Source organism: Odocoileus virginianus, chromosome 19 (genome assembly GCF_023699985.2).
Source record: "Odocoileus virginianus isolate 20LAN1187 ecotype Illinois chromosome 19, Ovbor_1.2, whole genome shotgun sequence".
Classification (NCBI taxonomy): Eukaryota; Metazoa; Chordata; class Mammalia; order Artiodactyla; family Cervidae; genus Odocoileus; species Odocoileus virginianus.
In genome coordinates, this window is record NC_069692.1 from 32,525,349 (window position 1) to 32,545,692 (window position 20,344).

At 37.2% G+C, this 20,344-nt stretch overlaps 1 protein-coding gene across 3 annotated transcripts in view; it reads left to right on the forward strand.

Moving 5' to 3' along the window:
• ASCC3 (activating signal cointegrator 1 complex subunit 3) overlaps window positions 1–20,344 on the forward strand; it is a 320,082-nt gene that overhangs the window by 281,137 nt on the left and 18,601 nt on the right. For all 3 annotated transcript variants that reach the window (XM_070450058.1, XM_070450057.1, XM_070450059.1), the window contains one exon: window positions 7,501–7,725. In XM_070450058.1, the coding sequence (XP_070306159.1) occupies window positions 7,501–7,725 (225 nt within the window). The remainder of the gene's footprint in view (window positions 1–7,500; window positions 7,726–20,344) is intronic.

A 20,344-nucleotide genomic window follows, 5' to 3' on the forward strand; every position in this document is an offset into this window, starting at 1 on the left:
TTAATGTAAATTTAAAAGAAACCTAGTTGGAGATTGGAGACTAAAATCTGCAGTATCAAACGTGTAGTTCAAGAGGATATAATTTCTGAATATTTTATCTTTAATTTGACTGTGTCTTGTATTGACAATATTGTCTTTCAAGGAATCAATATTTTCTGTAACACAGTTACATAAAAATTGTATGATTACTTGGATAAAATGAGTGTGCCCCTGCTAGTAAAGCATCAGTTAAAAAAATAATAATAACCTATTTCTTTGAAAATTATTTAAGAATCATGATATTTTTAAAGTGAGCTAATTAAATGTCATTTTAGGTAGGGAAGTATTTTTACATAATTGCAAACAAAGGTTTATAACTGAAAACTGTAGAACAAAACTCAAATAATTGAATCTTAAGGCTCAGTTAACTTTCTATATAGTATCAGATATGAGGATTATTATCATAGTAATAATGCCTGACGTCCATACAGAGTCTTACAGCTTTTAAGTGGTTTCATAAACACTGTCACATTGAATCATCACACCAAGTCCCAACTCAAGATAAGGAATTTGGGACTTAGGGAGGCTCAGTTACTCTCAGAAGGTCACGTAGCTTGTAGATGGCAGAGCTGAAAATCCACCTGTTATATCAATTCCCAGGCCCAGTGTTCTCTCTACCACCTCACACCGTGCATGCCACCCTCATGATCTGTAACATTTCCTAGGGGGTGAATTACTTGCTACATTCTTTGGATTCCCCTTCAGTTCAAACACTGGAAACAGAAAAGGAGGGACCCTCAAAGGAAGTAATAGCTTTTGATGAGACTTCATTTAATTATGGATAATTTTTAATTATAGAAACTATTATCAATTTGATATTTCAAACACTGCCTTTGTAAAATTTAATAATGAAAAAGACATTACTAATCAAAGTGAAGTGAAGTGAAAGTCACTCAGTCAAGTCTGACTCTTTGCGACCCCCTGTAGCCTGCGATGCTCCTCCATCCATGGAATTCTCCAGGCCAGAATACTGGAGTGGGTAGCATGTTCCTTTTTCCAGGGGATCTTCCCAACCCAGGGATTGAATCCAGATCTCCCCCACTGCAAGCAGATTCTTTACTGTCTGAGCTATCAGGGAAGCCCAAAAATACTGGAGTGGGTAACCTATCCCTTCTCCAGCGGATCTTCCCGACCCAGGAATTGAACCAGGATCTCCTGCAATGCAGGCGGATTCATTACTAGCTGAGCAACCAGGGAAGCCCGCAGCCACAATGTCCAACGTTTTTTGCAGCCCCATGGACCTGTAGCCCACCAGGCTTCTTGGACCATGGGACTTCCCAAACAAGAATACTGGCGTGAGTTGCCGTTTCCTCCTCCAGGGAATCTTCCCGACCTCGGGAACCTGCGTCAAACCTGCGTCTCCTGCATTGGCAGGCAGTTTCTTTACCACTGAGCCACTGGGAAGCCCTAGTAATCAAAAGAATAATATTAAATAATAAAATCCATGCAAGTATTCTTAAGTTTTCCTGTAGTAAGAGGCTGTGTCCTTCTTTCTGAACTCAAATTTGAACCTTATCCTATCACTTTTACCTTCTTTATCTTAAAAAAAATTTTTCTTTTTATTGTCTTTCAGCTCAGTCATAACCTCCTCAAAGATACGTTCCCTCTGACCCACTGTTATTTGTACCCCTCCCTTCCTTGTCCAGTTGTCATTTTACATTTATTCATGGTCAATTTTGATTAGGGTTTAGCTCCCCCATTTGACTATGAAGCTTAATGAGAGTAGGGGATCAATTGTGTCTTTTTTTTTCCCCCACCGTTTGTTTGGTACCCAGCAATAATATATGCTAAATAAATATTTGGTAAACAAATGACCAAGACATTGTCCATTGTGTTTATTAAAGTATTTTTCATTTTTATTATTAAAGTGTATAGATTTTGCAAAGAAATTAAGGACCCCTTGGCTTAATTAACAAGGGGTTAATTAGTTCTTTTATGCACTAAGAAAAGCCATCACTGAATTAAATTTTTCAGTAAGATTACTGTCCCGGTAATCTATATTAAAGATTTGATTGCTCCTCTAATCAACCTAGAAAGATCTCTCCACTGCAGAGCATTTTTTCCAACCTAAAATGTACTCAGCTGTTAGCAGACTCATCTGATATTGATACTGCTGGCAGTGAGCAAATTCACAATCCTGGTGAAGCAGGGGATTAAAGCAATAAATCGGGGGTAATTCAAGCAGAATTGGCATGATTTGGAGAACAGTGGAGTCACATCTTACATACACTTTAGATTCTAAAGTAAGTAAATACATTAAGAAGCACTAATGATTAAAGTTACCTGAAAATAACCCTAAAAGTAGAATAAGCATAATTTTGAGTAGTCAGTCTTGTTTAGATATGCCAGTACTCAGTCACTTCAACACCACTGGTTTTCCCTCTAGTATTAGAGCAGATCGTTGTTTCTTTAGCACCAAATAAAGTAGTCGCTTGCATTTGGAAGTCATGCTTTTTGAAAAAATGTGCATCTTTGGATGCTGGAATCATATGTCACACTCTCAGTATTTGTGAACTAAGACTGGGAAATGCCTAGTTTATATTGTTGCCTTCTAATCAATCAATCGATATCTAATCTATCTGTTTCTCTCCATTTGTCTCTCTCCCTCTCTCTCACACACACACAGAGTGTGGGAAAGAGGGGTGTGTAATGTATATAATAAAATGTGAACAGGATTGTACAGAAGGAAGTGGATTACTTAGACAATACTATTAATTAGTGCTTTTAGCCAAATCCTTACTTTCCATATAATTTGATTTTCATTTAACTTTTCATGTAATTTATAAGTCTAAACCTGTTTCCTACATATCTGAAACCTGGAGGACCAATCCAGTTGTCAGTATTAAAATAGTTATTCAATTTTCTTTTGGTAAAAGATCAGTTGTTGTCGTTCAGCCACTCAGTCCTGTCTGACTCTTTGTGACCCCATGGACTGCAGCACGCCAGGCTTCCCTGTCCTTCACCATCTCCCAGAGCTTGCTTAAACTCATGCCCATTGAGTCGGTGATGCCAGTGGATCAGAGATGGTTGTGTTTTTCAAACAGTATAAAGAAATATAAATATAAATAAATTTTAAATTGTGAGACAGATTTAAAGCTGATTCCTTCTCCTTCCACCTCCACCCAACTATCTGGATTGTAGTCCTTTCTTTAAGTGTATTTTGCACGCTTAACAGAAAGCTCCTGCTCACTGAGTGTTCCCAGCCTCTCTGTTATTAATAGCATCATCATTCTCCTCATCCCTGAGGCTCAAACCTTAGACCCCTCCTTATCTGTTTTTATGGATCTGCTCGTATTATTTTCTGCGCCTGGAATGCAAGGAATCTCTCTCCCTCTCTCCTCTTCTGCAAATTATTCTAAGACTCGAACGAACACTCTCTCTTTTAGGAAACTTTCCAACACATCCAATTCACTTCAGTCCTCTTCTCTGAATAGCAGTATTTTATTCTGCACTTAAAATAAGTATTTATATAAGTTGTTTTCACTGATATCACTTTATTTTTTTAAATAAAAGGTCATGTTTTAGATTTCCGAACCATCTTCTTCCTTATCTGCTATTGCATTTTCCTTAAGCTATTTGGCAAGGCTGAGATGGACAGGCATTGATGGGGATTTGAATGGAGCCCAGATACTAGGTTGAGATATGTCAGTCATCAGGTGACAATTTATCAGCCCTGAAATTCACCTGAAATCAAAAATAATAGCCCTGCCATGTATAACTGGTCCTTCTTTGGCAGATGACTTGAGAGAGAACAGGAAAGAATTGAAATGACATTTAAAAAGAAATCCAAGATGACTCATAGAGGCAAAACATTATTAACTGCTAACATGTCAGTATACACTTCTCACATAAAAAAGCACAATCTGGTGAAGACAATGTTCAAAATAGTGTAAAACAGCTGTGATATTTTTGACTTACGAAATAAAGTAAGACAAGAGACATAATTCATGAGAAAATGTCATGATTGTTTTAATATTTCTATTAAATGTCCTGGTTCTAGGAACACTATTCACGTCTCTGCTCATCTAGGTACCAACTGCTCATCTTCGGTATCAGCCTATCTGTCTTTTCCTTCAGGAAACCTTTATGACCGTCCTAACTTGGTCAGATTTCTTTGCCAAATTCTCATGCCCTTTTACATATTTTTTCTTCATGGAATTTATCATCATATCACAGTTGCATTTATGTGGCTGAATAATGTCTATCTCCTTCATAAGGTGGATATTCAAAAAATATTTGTTACTGTTTTCTATTTATTGCCCTTGTTCTATGTTCCTGTTTTTGTCTTTCTTTGTCTTCTGTTGTCTTATTTGAGCATTTTATATGATTTCATTTTCTGCTCTCTTAGCATATCAGTTATATATATGTGTGTATATATGTATATATATATGTAGTGGGGGGGTTTTTTTGCTTTTTTTAGTGGTTACCCTAGAGTTTACAATGTACATTTACAAATAATTGAATTCCACTTTCAAGTAGCAGTATACACTAGCGGGTAATGTAAGTATAATAACAATTATAATAACAATCATAATTCCTTCCATTTCCTGTTTCATTGCTGTTGTTCGTGTCACTTATATACAAGTCATATACATAAGCATAAGACATATGCATAAGCATACATGATTGAATGCACTGTTATTATTTTGAACTAAATGTTGTCTGTTAGATTAATTAAAAAGAAAAATGAAAGTTTTTGTTTTTGCCTTCACTTATTCCTTCTTCAGTGTTCTTTTCTTTATACAGTGCCAAATTTTGGACCTATATTATTTTCTTCCTCTGCAGAGAACTTATATTTCTTGCAAGGCCAGTCTTCCAGTCTGTTGCCAACAAATTAATTCAGTATTTATTTGTCTGAGAAAGTTGTATTTCTCTGTCCCTTTTGAGGGATAATTTCACAGGGTATAGAACTCTAGGTTGGTGGAATTTTTTTCTCAACACTTTAAATACTTCATGCCACTCTCCTCTTGCTTGCATGGTTTCTGCGGTGAGTAATTCAGAAGTGACACTTACCTTTGTTCCTGTATAGGTAACATGATTTTTTTCCCTGTGGATTGGTGTCTGGCATTAATGGGGAGGGGGCAGGATTTTCGATCATCATTGTTTCAGCTGTTTCTTCTCTTTCTCTCTTCTCCTTCTGGTATTCCCATTATATATATATATATATATATATATATATATATTACACCTTTTGCCTTGTTCCACAGTCCTTGGATATCATCTTGGGTGTCCTTCAGTCTTTGTTCTCTTTGCTTTTCAGTTTTCAGAGATGTGATTGTTATATCCTCTGGCTCAAAAATTCTTTCCTTGGCCATGTCCAGTATACCAACAAATCCACCAAAAGCATTCTTCATTTCCGTTAGTGTCTCTGTCTTGAGCATTTCTTTTTGGCTCTTTTCTTGGATTTCCATCTCTCCATTTCTGTTGTTCACCTGTTCTTGTGTGCTTAGTCACATCCAGCTCTTTGCAGCCCCATGGACTATAGCCTGCCAGGCTTCTCTGTCCATGGGACTTCCCAGGCAAGAATACTGGAGTGGGTTTCCTTCTCCAGGGGATCTTCCTGACCCAGGGGTCAAACCCACCTCTCCTGCATTGCAGGCAGGTTCTTTACCACTGAGCCACCAGGGAAGCCCTCATCTGTTTTTACATGCTGTCTATCTTATCTGTCAGAGCTCTTAGCATATAAATCATAGTTGTTTTAAATTCCTGCTCTGATAATTCTAACATCCCTGCCATGTCGGATTCTGATGATGGCTCTATTTCTTCAAACTGTGTTTTTAGCCTTTTGGTATACCTTTTTTCTTGATAGCTGGACATGGCATATTGGGTAAAAAGAGCTGCAGTAAATAGGCCTTTTGTAATGCAGTGAGGTGGGGCACAGAGGTGCAGGGGGACTATCCTCTGGTCCAGTGATCAGGCCCCATGTCTATAGTGACTCTAAACTGAATTTCACATCTGTTTCTCAGTTTTTTCCTACCCTCCCACCTTTGGTGGGATAAGATGGCTAGCATGGGCTGGAGTGGGATATTTCCATTCTTCCGTGTGCAAAGCTGGAACTGGTTACAGTTGGGTGTTTCCCTTATCCAGGTCAGATAGGTTCTGATAATATCCCAGTGGGTTAGGCTCCAGTTAACTGGTTTTCCTGAGAGCTGGCCTTGCTAAGAAGGACAGAGTGCTCTGGCATCTTTCAGAATGGTTCTTTTCCCCTCCCCTGGCCAGAAGTCCAAGGGGATTTTTCTCTGATATTGACTGTAGGAATCTGGTTGGGCTCCTGAAGGTAAATCTCATAGTATTGTGAGGCCCCTCCAACTTAGTCCCCATGGAGCTTTTAGCTCTTGGAGTTGCCCACACTGAATCTCCCACAATTCATCAGTTACAGTTCAGGTTTTCTTGCCTTCACTTATTCCTGTGACATTTTCTGCCTATGAGTCTCTGCCCCTCTTAGCCGTGACTCGCTGCATTTTTCAGCCTTGGGGGAAGCAGTTTGTCCTGTGTCCTCCCTTCTCATATGGATCCAAGACCATATGTTGTTGGTTTTTTCAACCTCTTCTGCTCTTTTTTTTTTTTTTTGATGTATAACTGATATACAATGTTCTGTTAGTTTCTGCTGTGTAGCAAAATGTCAGCCTGTTCAGCTTTTTACTTGTTAGGATGGAGTGGTGGCTTCCATGCCCCTTGCATGTGGAACTGAAAACCCCCAAATATGAATAATTTTATTTTAATCTAATTTATCATAGTAAGTCTTAAGTTAACGATCCTGGTCTTCACCATTTTCCTACCTCACCAATCCTATCCTTATCCACCTTTCTCCCAGCCCTGCCTATTTCTTCCACTCATCCTAAGTCCCCAAACTGACTGTCCCTTTAATACTCTCTACTTACCATATCATAGCATTCATTTCCACTTTATAGAACTTGTTTTTTCCTGATGAACTCTCAGTTGCCGATTTACTGCTGTGGGTCCACTGTCAAGCATGGTGTTTGATGCTCACTAGAATCTGTATTACTTTTGTTGACTGTATAAATAAGATCATACATGAGTTTCAGATATATTATAAATTACTAGCTTTTGCTTAATAGTGTGTGTATGTTAGCCGCTCAGTCATGTCCAACTCTTTGTGACTCCATGGACTGTAGCCCGCCAGGCTCTTCTCTCCATGGGATTTTCCAGGCAAGAATACTGGAGTGGGTTGCCATTTCCTTCTCCAGGAGATCTTCCCGACCTGGGGATCAAACCCAGGTCTCCTACATTGCAGTCAGATGCTTTACCATCTGAGCTACTAGGGAAGCCTGATATTAGTAGTAGTATTGAACAAAGCAGAATTTTAAGGGATATGGTTATCTTAAAGTTTTTCTAAAGCATGTTTTAAATGTTAGTAGTTAAAGCTAAGTACAGTAACTATTATAGTTTTGATCCAGTACATTAATATATGTATCTATGTGAATTTGTATGTTTTTTCAGGATGCAGAAGAATATACTGATTTGCCAGTAAGACACAATGAAGATCATATGAATAGTGAACTGGCAAAATGTCTTCCCTTGGAATCGAATCCTCACTCATTTGACAGCCCTCACACCAAAGCACATCTCCTACTGCAGGCACATCTCAGCCGAACCATGCTGCCCTGCCCAGATTATGACACTGATACCAAGACGGTGTTGGACCAAGCTCTCCGAGTATGCCAGGTATGAAAGTCATTTCTAATTACCTACATTTTCTCTGATTATTTCTGGATTTTTTCTTTTTTTTTTCCCTGTTGTAGAAGAAAATATATGTTGTAGAAGAAAATAAAAGTGTTTAAACACTTTTATTGTAGCATTATTGAAAAGTACCTAGTGAATCAAATCAAGAATTTTTGAAGGAAAAGAAAATGCAATAAGGTGATAGTTTCAGCCATCCATTCAATCAAAATTTATTGAAGGTTAACTGAGTGTCAGGTATTTTTCTAGGTTCTGAGCACACAGCAGTGAACAGGACAGAAGAGACCCTGCTGTAATGGGCTTTCACTGGTGACGTAAAAGACAGACAATTAAAAATATAAGTCAAGTGGCAATCACTGCTGTGTTGAAATAGTAATAAAGTATAATAAAGGAAATTTGGAGAAAGATGGAGGGTGCCATTTTGCCTATGAAGTCATTTAAGAAACAAAGGGAAGGGGGTGAGCCATAGTTTATCTATTTAGAATAGATTCTAAACACTCAGAAGAGCTAGTGCCAGAATTCATGTAGGAGCTTGCTAAGTATATTCAAGAAAAATGAAGGAGGCCATTGTAAAAAAGTTGAAAAGGAGTGGTCTGAAATGAGATCAGAGAGGATGGGAATGGAGACTATAGAGAAAGTGGGGTCAGGTCATGTAGGAAGTTTGTAAACCATGGTAGGGATTTGGGTTTTACTCTGAATGAGAGAGAAGCTTCAGAGTAGCTTCCATTAGTGGTTCATTAATGTTTGTGGTGGTTATATTGATACCTATGAATATTTGCCATATTAATTAAAACATACATTCTCAAATATTACTTCATTTGAAAATAACACTTATAAACCCATTATATGTTAGAGATTTTTCATAGGAAACAACTATTTTTGAAAACAATGAGAAGTGTAATAGTGTTTTACATTTTTGCAAATATCTTTCATATCTCACTTACTAGAAGTCAACTCATTTATCATCTTTTACAAGCAGTCTGTTACAATATATTTTAATTGAAGTATCTGGAGGAAATCCAGCCTCAGAGAGATACGTAGTTTAAAGAAGAAAGAGTATTTGTATAGCCTTTTCAGAAAAGTGTAGATATTCTCTGATACTATACAAAACCTTCACATGTGATATTCCTTAGTTAGTTGCCATGTGGAATCTGAAATCGTTATCTATGAACTTTATAGCTTGAATAAAGTTTATTCAAGCTTTATACCTTGAACTTTATAGCTTGAATGCTATAAGGCTATGCAAGAAATGATGGTGGTTGGACCAAGTTGGTCTGGGTAAGACTGGTGAAAAGTAGTTGGATCCTGTATATTTTTTAAGGAGAATCTATTAATGAATTGAACAAGGGTTTTTAGGCAAGGCATAGAGCCAAAGATGATTCCAGAGCTTTTCCCCAGGGCCATTAGGAGGCTGGAGTTGCCATTTCCTGAGAGAGAACTGTGAGGGGAGCAGGGCGGGAGAAGCACACCTGAAGGACTGAGCGTACAAGAGACTGATTTTCTATTTATGCCTTTGGGACATTTGTATAGCAAAAACAAATACGGTGTTTTCAGGGCTTCCCTGGTGGCTCAGATGATAAAGAATCTGCCTGCCTGAAAGGTAGGAAAGTTGGGTTTGATCCCTGGGTTGGGAAGATCCCCTGCAGAAGGGAGAGGCAACCCACTACAGTATTCTTGGGGCTGTCCTAGTGATTCAGATGGTTAAGAATCTGCCTACAGTGGGGGAGAACTGGGTTCTATCCCTGAGTCTGGAAGATCCCCTGGAGATGGGAACGGCTACCCACTCCAGTATTCTTGCCTGGAGAATTCCATGGACAGAGGAGCCTGGTGGGCTCCAGTCAGTCCATGAGATTGCAAAGAGTCAGACACAACTGAGCAAGTATCACTTTGACTTTCACATGGTGTTTTTAAAGGTAGAGTAAATGAGTCTGAAGATTTACGTATGAGTGAGTGAGTGAGTCAAGTCGCTCAGTTGCATCTGACTGTTTGCGACCCCATGGACTGTAGCCTACCACGCTCCTCCGTCCATGGAAATTTCCAGGCAAGAATACTGGAGTGGGTGGCCATTTCCTTCTCCAGGGGATCTTCCCAATCCAGGGATCAAACCCGGGTTTCCCGCATTGTAGGCAGATGCTTTACCATCTGAGCCAGCAGGGAAGTCCTAGATTTAGTCATTTACAAAATTAAAGACTTAAGAGAGAACCTAGGCATCTTTCAGGTTATAGAACACTGCAAAATATTACAGTTCCTCTTATTAATTCTGTATCTGTAGAGAATATCTACATAAATATGTGAATATATATTTCTAATGAGAGAAGATCCAGAATACTATCTACCAAAAGATTAACAGTAGCCATCTCTGTGTCACAGCATTTGGGGTAATTTTTAATTTATTTTCTATGCTCTTCTTAAATGTTTGAATGTTTTCAGATGAGCTTCTAACAATTTTATTATCAGGAGAAAAAAAGCTTAATTTTATTAATTAAAAGAATAGAGCTGTTTCATATAATATTCACAAACTATCAGGAATTAGAATGGAAATAAGGCTATAATACACAAGTAAATTTTTTTAACCCTTTTTTGTAGCTAACATATGGTTTATCTCTCTAGGAAGATGATTTGCCACTCTTTATTAGTCACACTTTATCAATGAAGGTTAAAGTTCCTAAAGTTTTAGCTGTGGCCGCAGATATTCATTTGTGTTTCCTGTAGCCATTTTTTCTCCTCCTCGAAGGCTGACCTATTAATGAACTCAGGGTCAGGAAGGGTTGGAGAGACATTACAGGGGAAATTAAATTTTTGTACTTACAGGTATACTTACAGGTGTATGTATTTACATCATATATAAAAGTTATAATATATATCAACTCATTCATAGTTTCTTTTTCACCACTCAAGTCAATAATGATTCAGAAGCTATAAATAATAGAAATCAGTGATTTTACAAGAAGTCTATTTCTAAATTTACTCTTAGGAAAAGATTCAGTCAGGTACTTTTAGCCTCTACATAAATATACTTATATACAGTTTCTTGGATATTTATATTTCTTAAAAATTTTTTGCTCCATCTAAACAACATATAAAGAGAAATTGTTCTTAATTATAAAAGTAATACATGTCACTGTAGAAAATTTGGAAAAGCAATGTATTGAGCTTAAATTCATTCATGGTAGTTATATCTTCACCCCTATGAATATAAGGCTCTTTTTTGTTGATGAATTAAAAAATTTTTAATTCAAAAAAATGTTTGTTAATTTTTTTCATTTTGAAGTAACTTCAGACATAAAAAGTTTGTAAAACATAGTACAATAAAATTTCCATGTGTCTTGCACTGGGCTTCCCCTAATGTTAGCATCTTGCCTCAGTACTGATCCTGTTAACTAATCTACAGACCTCGTTCCAATTCTGTCCATTTGGATTTTATCCCACTAATGCCTTCCTCTGTTCCAGGATCCAGTCCAGGATCCCACAGAGCACTTAGTTGTCACGTCCCCTTCAGTCTCCTTGACGTCCGGGACATTGGCACGTGTGAGGGGCACTGGCCAGGTGTCTTACAGAGCTGCCCCTCAGTTTGGGCTTGCCTGATATTCCCTCATAATCACATTGACTTTACATACTGCTGGTTCAGAATGCCATAGAAGTGATGTTTGTCCTCTTGGTGTATCATATCAGGAGGCTTGTGACATGGATGTGTTATTACCAGAGATGTTGACTTTGTACACTTGAGGTAGCATCTACCAGGCTTCTCCACTGTGAAGTTACTTTTTTTTTCCTCTTGTAACTAATATGTTGTGGTAAGGAACTTTGAGATTATGCAGTTATCCTGTTTCTCATCAAATTTTCCTACATTACTTTCATCATTCATTGGAGGCTTTCACCTGAAACAATTATTACTACTGTGATCTTTTTCTGTCACTCCCAGAATTTCCGTTCTCCTCCGTTTATTTATTTATATAAGTATAGGCTCACAAGTATTTAGGGAGTGATTTTAGAGATGCTGATTGACTTCATTGCTACCTGGATGTCATTACCTCTAAGCCCCCTCAGTGGGAAAAGCTAGGAAATATAAGTATGTATACATAGACATCTGTATCTGTTTGTTTATCCACTTGTGTGTGTGTGCGTGTTTGGATATGTAGAAAACATTTGTATTCATAAAACCATGAGTTCATTCCAATATCTCCAATTCTAGTTTAATACCAAGAGTTCATTTTAGTCTTCCCCTTTTTAAAAATTGCAATTCTTTTCTCTACCCATGAGAAACTTGGCTCTCACTAATCAAAATGTGTTTACTTAATTCTTCTAGCCTACTCCTGATATAGCTTTAGAATGACTAACCCTACTCCTGCCAAAAAACAAGTTTACTAACTAGAGTAAATAGCTGTGTATAGTTGTTTTTTGTCTTTGGAGGCTCAGAGGCTCTTTTTCTCTGTGCATTTACTCTCTTTCTTCCTTTGCAAATTTTTATCATGTTATTTTCTAACCTTTTTAACTTAATAATTTACAACATCAAGTATTCTTCTCAAGTATAATTTCTAATGGCCACATTATATATTTTCATAAGAGGTCACAGTTTGTTTAATTAATTCCTATTGTCAGGCATTGTGTATGCAATTTTCTGTTAGTATAAATTACAAGCATTAGTTATATTTATGGACTTTCCTTGTGGCTCAGCTGGTAAAGAATCCACCCGCAATGTGGCAGACCTGGGTTTGATCCCTGGGTTGGGAAGATCCCCCGGAAAAGGGAAAGGCTATCCACTCCAGTATTCTGGCCTGGAGAATTCCAAGGACTGTATAGTCGATGGGGTCGCAAAGAGTCAGACATGACTCAGCTACTTTCACTTACGCTTACACTTAGTTTTGTTTAGAAATGTAGTTTGACTTTTTGGAAGCCACCTGAAAAGAAACTTAATTGTAAAGAAATGGCAACCAGCTTCATATCCTAAATCCTCTCATTCCTACAATTTTTTGGTAAGATTATGATAAAAAGTTAACAAGCGAGGAACAGGAAATATTAGGGTTGCTAATGGAAAATTTGAGGGTAAGTCATGACTTGATAATTTCCTGTGACAGAGAGACAGTTTTCATTATTGTACATTATTGTTCTCATTTGATACATTGATAACCATTGGCCTGGAAAGCATTGGTTCAAGCGGTTTTCTAAACTGAAGCCCTGCTGGCTGATTGAAAATTATACTGCCCTCATGGGACATCGGCATGACCTTGTGTTCTGAGTATGGGACTTGGTACCACCATCTTAATATAAATTCAGCTCTGCTCCTGTTTTGGTATAAAGGCCTTAGGCAAGTCACTGAACCCCTGCTGTCTGAATAAAAAAGAAAATCTTACAAGAGTGGGACATTAGTTAATATTTATAAAATGAACAATGATTTGACGACTCGAGGAGCTAGGTCTGTCTTAGTATCTCTCATTCTTAGTAGTAGTTTTACTTCCTTGCTTTTTCATAGTCAATTAACTCTAAATTTTGCTATTCCCTTTCATTTATAGAAATATACCTTTTACATGAGCTATCATTTAGGTTATGAAAACTGTAGTCTTGACTACCCGTGTCCTGGGGAATCTTTTACAAAGAAAAACGTAATTGTTTGTAGTCATGTTCGCTCTGGCTTGAAGTCAGAATGCACAGTACAGCCTGCCTTTGCTTGTTGTATGCATTTGAAATTATCTATCAAGGTCATTTGTGGGTTTAAGATGTTTTTGTCATGGTTCCTTTGAATATTTTACTGTTAAGAGCATTTCCATTTGCATCCCACCCAACAAAAATGAGTAAAACTTTATGTACCTATCTCAATTTTTAAACCTGCTTATAATATACTAGTTTATAAATTGAGCAATTATAAAATTATTCTTGCCAGTAGTCTTTGAGATCCTCTCCTTAATTACATTAACTCTAAAATATATTTATAAAATGTAGTAAATGATGTGACATACTTTGTGTGCCGCATATACTGCTTTTATAGGAAAATTAAATATCAAAAATTAAAGTGACTTGCCTAAATTTTTCAGATTTGATGACCAAGTCAGAACTGTTGAAAAGTTTCAGGTGTCCTGATTAACACCACACTGTTTTTTGTTTGTTTTTTCTTTTATCAAGGGAAAAAAGAAACTGGTTTTCAAAGAAATTAAATAATTTAGCTGAAAGGTGATCTGTTGAGGCAGTCCATGCTGAAACCAAAGGGAGATACCAGGACTTTAAATCCTGCTCTAATAGCTATGATCTTTTCTAAGAAGTGCCATAAGTCTTTATGTTAAAACCATCTTCATTTCAATGAAAAATAATTAAATACAATACTGAGCCAAATATTATCAGAGTACATGATTTATCTTAGCCACTCCCACTACCTCTTATATGGTGTTTATAGCAAAACTTACCAGTAATTTGACACTTTCAAATGTTTCAGGGAAAAAGGGAAACCGTGGCTCGAGCTGACTAAGTGAGCTGAGGACTAAAGGGCTGTGTGTGATTCAGAGTGTAATTGTGCTGTCAGTTTGCTGGGTTCATGTGGAGAAGTTGCTTTCAGATAAAGAGAGGCCAAATGTACCCTTCAGCCAATGCTATCTACCCTGCAGATCAAAATATCTGTGTGCATTTTAAGATTTATTTTAAATAACTTTAGCAATAATGGGCTTCCCTAATAGCTCAGCTGGTCAAGAATCCACCTGCAATGCGGGAGACCCCGATTCGATTCCTGGGTCAGGATAGGCTACCCACTCCTGGGTCAGGAAGATCCTCTGGAGAAGGGATAGGCTACCCACTCCAGTATTCTTAGGCTTCCTTTGTGGCTCAGCTGGTAAAGAATCTGCCTGCAATGCAGGAGACCTGGGTTCAAACCCTGGGTTGGGAAGATCCCCTGGAGAAGGGAAAGGCTACCCACTCCAGTATTCTGGCCTGGAAAATTCCATGGACTGGATAGTCCATGGGGTCGCAGAGAGTTGGACATGACTGAGCGACTTTCACTCGCTTTAGCAATGATACTCTTAACCACTGCAAGATACATCTCATGAAAGGAGAACACACACACACACACACACACAAGCAGAAATATGACGGTGTAGACTGGTTAGAAAGATCTCTGGAAACCTATACTTCCACATTGAAATTGGAATTAATGTGTTAAATACTAAATTCAACCAGAATATTTGGAGAACTGCATATCATCCCTGCACCCCCACACCAAAAACTTGCTATTTAATGATAGTCCCTAAGGCAGGCTATCATTAATAGTGGTGCTGGTGAATGCTTATTGAGAATTTTCTTTGTAGCAGGCTCTGTTGTACTTTGATTGCATAGACTTATTTGCTGTAATAGTCCAATGAAATAATATTATCTTCATTTTACAAATGAAGACTAATAACCTTCTGAAGATCATATAGAAAAACAGTTTCCAGCGTAGGTTATCTATATAGTAAAACTTTATCTTACTGGATTCCCTTTGTCCTGTAAAGATGGATCTAAGAATTGTACTCTTGGTCTAGTCTGGATTTATTTTAGATGTGAGAACCTCACAAGAATTTCTACTATTTTTTTTTAGACCAAGAATTCCCACTAGAACATGAATAATATTTTTTAATTAATCCCTTCTTTTCGGAGTATACTCAAATCTCCTCCCTTTAATTACTCTAGTTCCCTTCAACAGTCTGCCTATAATTACTTTAACCAGTTTCTAAGAGGGACTTGTTAATATGACTGATATTTGTAATTGCTTTATTATATTATCTGCAATGTCCAATTGATATGCTGTTTGCCAGTTGATATGTTTTTTGTTTCAACAGCTTATGATCCTTCCCAAAGTTTTTGTATTTTGCTTGGTTGCTCAATAAATTAGCCATTTGCTTCCTCAGATTCTCCAGCAAAAACTACAATAATTGGAAGCAATGGGGGAAAGATCAGGTTGCTGATACAACCACAAGAAGAAAAGGGAATGCCATAATAAAGATACTCCTATAATATTAATAAATAGTGATACACACTATTAAATGACTGTGCTTAGATTGATTATTATAACACATATACAAACATTTTATGTTCCTGTTTTATTCTTTAAGGTTTGCTTTCTCTGCTTAGATTAGCTTCTTGGCTTCTTTCAGAGTCACCACCACTCCCCTGGAGGCAGCTTTTGTCCATGCACCTGGTCCTTTTTGAAAAAGTTCAAATGTCTAGAAGCAACAGGCAACCTCAGAGATTCCTTGTCCCAAGGTACAGAACTACCAATTCCCTTCAGAGGTAACAGACATCTCCTCTTTACTATTGGAGGAGAGTGTAAAGTTCTGTACTCTGTGTAACAAGGCACATGTTTATATAGATTGAATTAATCATGTTCCATGGCACTATTGGAAGTTGGCAAAAAGTAAACCAGGAGACTGGTTTTGAAAATCCAGGAGACTGGATTTATTAATAGGTGATTCAGTGCCTGAAAGAAAACATTTAGGGAGCTATATTCTGATGGGTAAGTTTCCATTGTTTTGTAAGTTCTTGCATCTAACTTTAACATAGGAGCTGTCATTTTACATCTTTTTCTTTAATGCCCAAGCTTTTTTGAACAGGTAATAAGTGTCCAGCCTTTCTTCTCTTTCACATGAGATAACGTGTAACTCATATACCAAATACTTTAATAAGTTGCATAAACAGAAAAAAGGGGGTAAATGTGTGAATTGGTATGCTTTACTTCATTCAGAAAACCTTAAATTTGTGAAACTGAACCCCTGAAAGTTTATTAGTAGGGTTGTTATTTAGTCCAAACTTCAGAACAGTTAGTTGACCTCTGTAACAATATCTGCTAATGTGTATTACATTTCAAATAACTAGTATCACATTTTTATAACCCACAGCTATTCTTAAAACACGTTGCATCTTCAATCTATTTTAATTGGTAAACTTAAGATATGAATGTATGCATCATTAGAGTCAGAATAGAAAAAAATAGGATAAGGGAAGCAGAAGAAGATACAATGATATGAATATTTTTATTGACCTGAATATTTTAACTGAGAGATGTTACAACTATAGCTGGGCCCATATTCCCATTAACAAGTGATCCCCATTTGTAGTAGATTAAAAAGCTAGACTATTTGATGATACCAGGAGATAAAACGGCCATGAAGCAAGGCTAACGTAACCTTTGAAGAGTATTTACCTATGGACGCACTCAGCACAGGCTCAGTGGGCTGTTAATGTATTGAATGTCTGTGTCAATTAAATGAACAAGTTCTAGAATCAGAGTCAAATATAGTTAGTGGTGAATAGTCCAGTGTTACCGAGCTTAACCAAAGAAGTACTGCATCAAATCATCAATCCAAAACCTGTAAGAAATATTTTGATGTAGCAAATCGTAGGTTAACTTTCCTGTATATTCTTAATAGAATCCTTCCTTTCACATTTTTAAATGCTTATGATTATTATTATATCAAATGAAAAGCTTATCTTTAAGTGGACAGTACAGCACAATAGACTTCAGAAAGCTTCTTTAAATCATTTTGAGAAAAAGATGGGTGATGATCAGTAAATTATTTTTAGATTTCCAAAATTGGATTATACATATTTAATAATATATAGAGTTAATTTCTGCAACTCAAGTCTTTGAAGTACCCTAAAATGAAAATTACACTATTAAGTTTTAAATATATCTTTTATACTTTTATGGGTATGTTTCGAGGAATATTAATACTATAAGCATACATTTGGAGGATTTTGTATCATATCCAAAATATGCTGGAACCTTATCAATAACTATTTATAATGTCACTGACTGTTAAGGTGACTTGGGCATAATTCTTGGCACATAACAGATCTCAATATATCATGGGTGAATATAATGAATAAATATTTCACTTTTTCCTCTCTAGTTCTTTCTTAGGAGAGGATTGAAAAGTGAGATTTCTTGTGTGCAGATTCTCACAATGTTTTTCAAATTATCTGCCAAGTCTTAATTGTCTACCAACAAATGTCTGTATGTTGTAAACATTTATGTGACCTTATCAAATTCAGAGACGGGGAAGTCTAATTCAGGCTGCTTTCCTGGCAAGACTGCCAGGAGCTCATATCTTGCCACAGAAGGCCTGATGAGGTTTTATTAATGGATGTCTATTTCAAAACAAATAATTCTAAATGAATTTAATCCTTAGTGGTTATTCTTTCAAATGCAAAGATCCACACTGTGATGCAGAATCATCATCCAGCTAGTGCTTATTTTACCCTGTATCAGAGTCACATTCAACAGAACACCCGAAGTGAAAGTGTGAGTTGCTTAATGGTGTCTGACTCTTTGTGATGCCATAGCCTGCCAAGCTCCTCTGTCCATGGAATTCTCCAGGCAAGAACAGTGGAGTGGGTTGCCATTTCCTTCGCCAGGGATCGAACCTGAATCTCTCCTGCAGATTCTATACCATCTGAGCCACTGGGGAAGCCACACCACCTAAAAAAAGCACCATCCCCACTGCAGATGTAGCACAGAACTAACGCATTTAGCATTTCCAAAACTAACACAAATGTGTGGATTTTGAGGTGTAAAACACCTTCACTTGCTCTTGTGGATTTACAGACAATCTCCCTTCGAGGACTATAATGTAATTTGGAAGGCTATTTCCCCCTGGGTGACTCTACCTGTAAGCTTTTGTATGACAATTTGGTGCTGGTTTATTGATGCTAGGATGCTATTATGAAGGATCCTTCTACCCCCAGCCCTTCTCATACCCACATAACAACCCTTTTCCCGGTTGGGGCTGTAGGAAATGAGTAATGCTTAACCCATTTGTGTGATCAGTTCACTTAAGCAGCTACTGTGAAATGTTAATCACAACTTTAATTTGTACTGCATTAGCATTTTGATTAACTTGTAGGCTTGCTAGCGCACTTGAAGCGCTTTTACTCATAGTTACAGCTCGGAAATGACTTTTTGATTAATTAAGTTTGTTAGACAGCAGCTGAGCTTCCTGAATGCTAACCTTCTGGGGGTAAAAGTTCAGGAGAAAGTTACTGTGAACAACTGTTGCTATTGAAAAAGATTCTTGTACATGTACTTATAGCATTTTAATTATTGACAAAATATTGTATCATTACTTGCAACTGACCTGAACCTTTAAAGGAGTGTGCCTTTCTGTCTAGAAAGCTTTTTTTCCAGTTTTCCCATCGTTGTGAAACGTCTGGGAGCTCTTGAACTAAATAGTGCATTTTCTAGCAGATGTCTAACAACTAATGTTTTAACAGGCTGCCTAGCCTGAATTACCATAGTGGTTTTTTGTTTTGTTTTGTTTTTTAATAAACTTTGCACTTTAGAATAGTTTTAGACTTGAAGAAAAGTTACAAAGACAATACAGATGTTTCCTGGATACCCCACACTCAGTTTTCCTCTGTAGTTAATACCTTATGTCAACATGGTACATTTGTCACAATTAACATTTGTCATGATGCACCTTTATTGATATATTATTATTAACTAAAGTCCATGCTTATTCAGAATTCATTAGTTTACTTAACGTCCTTTTCTTGTTCTAGGATTCCATTCAGGACACCTCATTATATTTAGTTGTCATGTCTTCTTAGTCTCCTCTTGGCTGTGAGTTTCTCAGGCTTTCATTGCTTTTGATGATCTTTCCATAGTAGTTTGCATTTTCTTGATATTCCATCGATAACAACTTGGTTCCTGTAAAACAATGAAAATGTTATCTTCTCATTCTGGACTGAATAAGTCTTTTTCTTCAACTCTGACCATGTATTATGTTTATGTCATTTAATTTAAATGTAGCAACATTTTCTAGCCCTTTGAACCTTTGTCATGACTTTGTTTTCATGTGGTTTTCCCCTCCCTCCGCTGTTACTAGATGCGGAGGAGAGATGTGAGGAAAAGGAGGGAATGTCCTTGAAGAGGAGAAAAGTGGAAGGAAGGAAGAATAGAGGCTGTGGGTCATCAGAATGCCGAGAGGGAGCTGAGAGTCTGACATGTCTCATTGTGCTCCGTATGCACAGCTCACAGCCACAGCTGATGCGTTGAGGACTGAATTCACACTCTGTAACCTGAAGTTTAGAAAGTTTTTAATGCTGGATCATAGAGCTACATCTTTTTATGCACCATTAACATACTTCTTGGTGTACAGTAAATGATAGTTTTTCCTCTTGGTGAGGTGAGTGATTCTATTTCCTTGCAATGAAATTGACTTAATTCAATTACAGTACTCAGAGTTCCAGTTTTACCCTTGGATTATTTAAATCCAGAATTCAGGCATGTTTCAAAAGATATTTAATGGCAGCATATCCAGTTCCAGAAAAACATCTACTTTTGCTTTATTGAATACACCAAAGCCTTTTACTGTGTGCATCACAACAAACTGAAAAATTCTTAAAGAGATAGGAATACCAGACCACCTGACCGGCCTCCTGAGAAATCTGTATGCAGGTCAAGAAGCAACAGTTAGAACTGGACATGGAACAACAGACTGTTTTCAAATAGAGAAAGGAGTACATCAAGGCTGTATATTGTCACCCTGCTTACTTAACTTATATGCAGAGTATATCATGCAAAATGCTGGGGTGGATGAAGCAAAAGCTGGAATCAAGATTGCCAGGAGAAGTATCAATAACCTCAGAT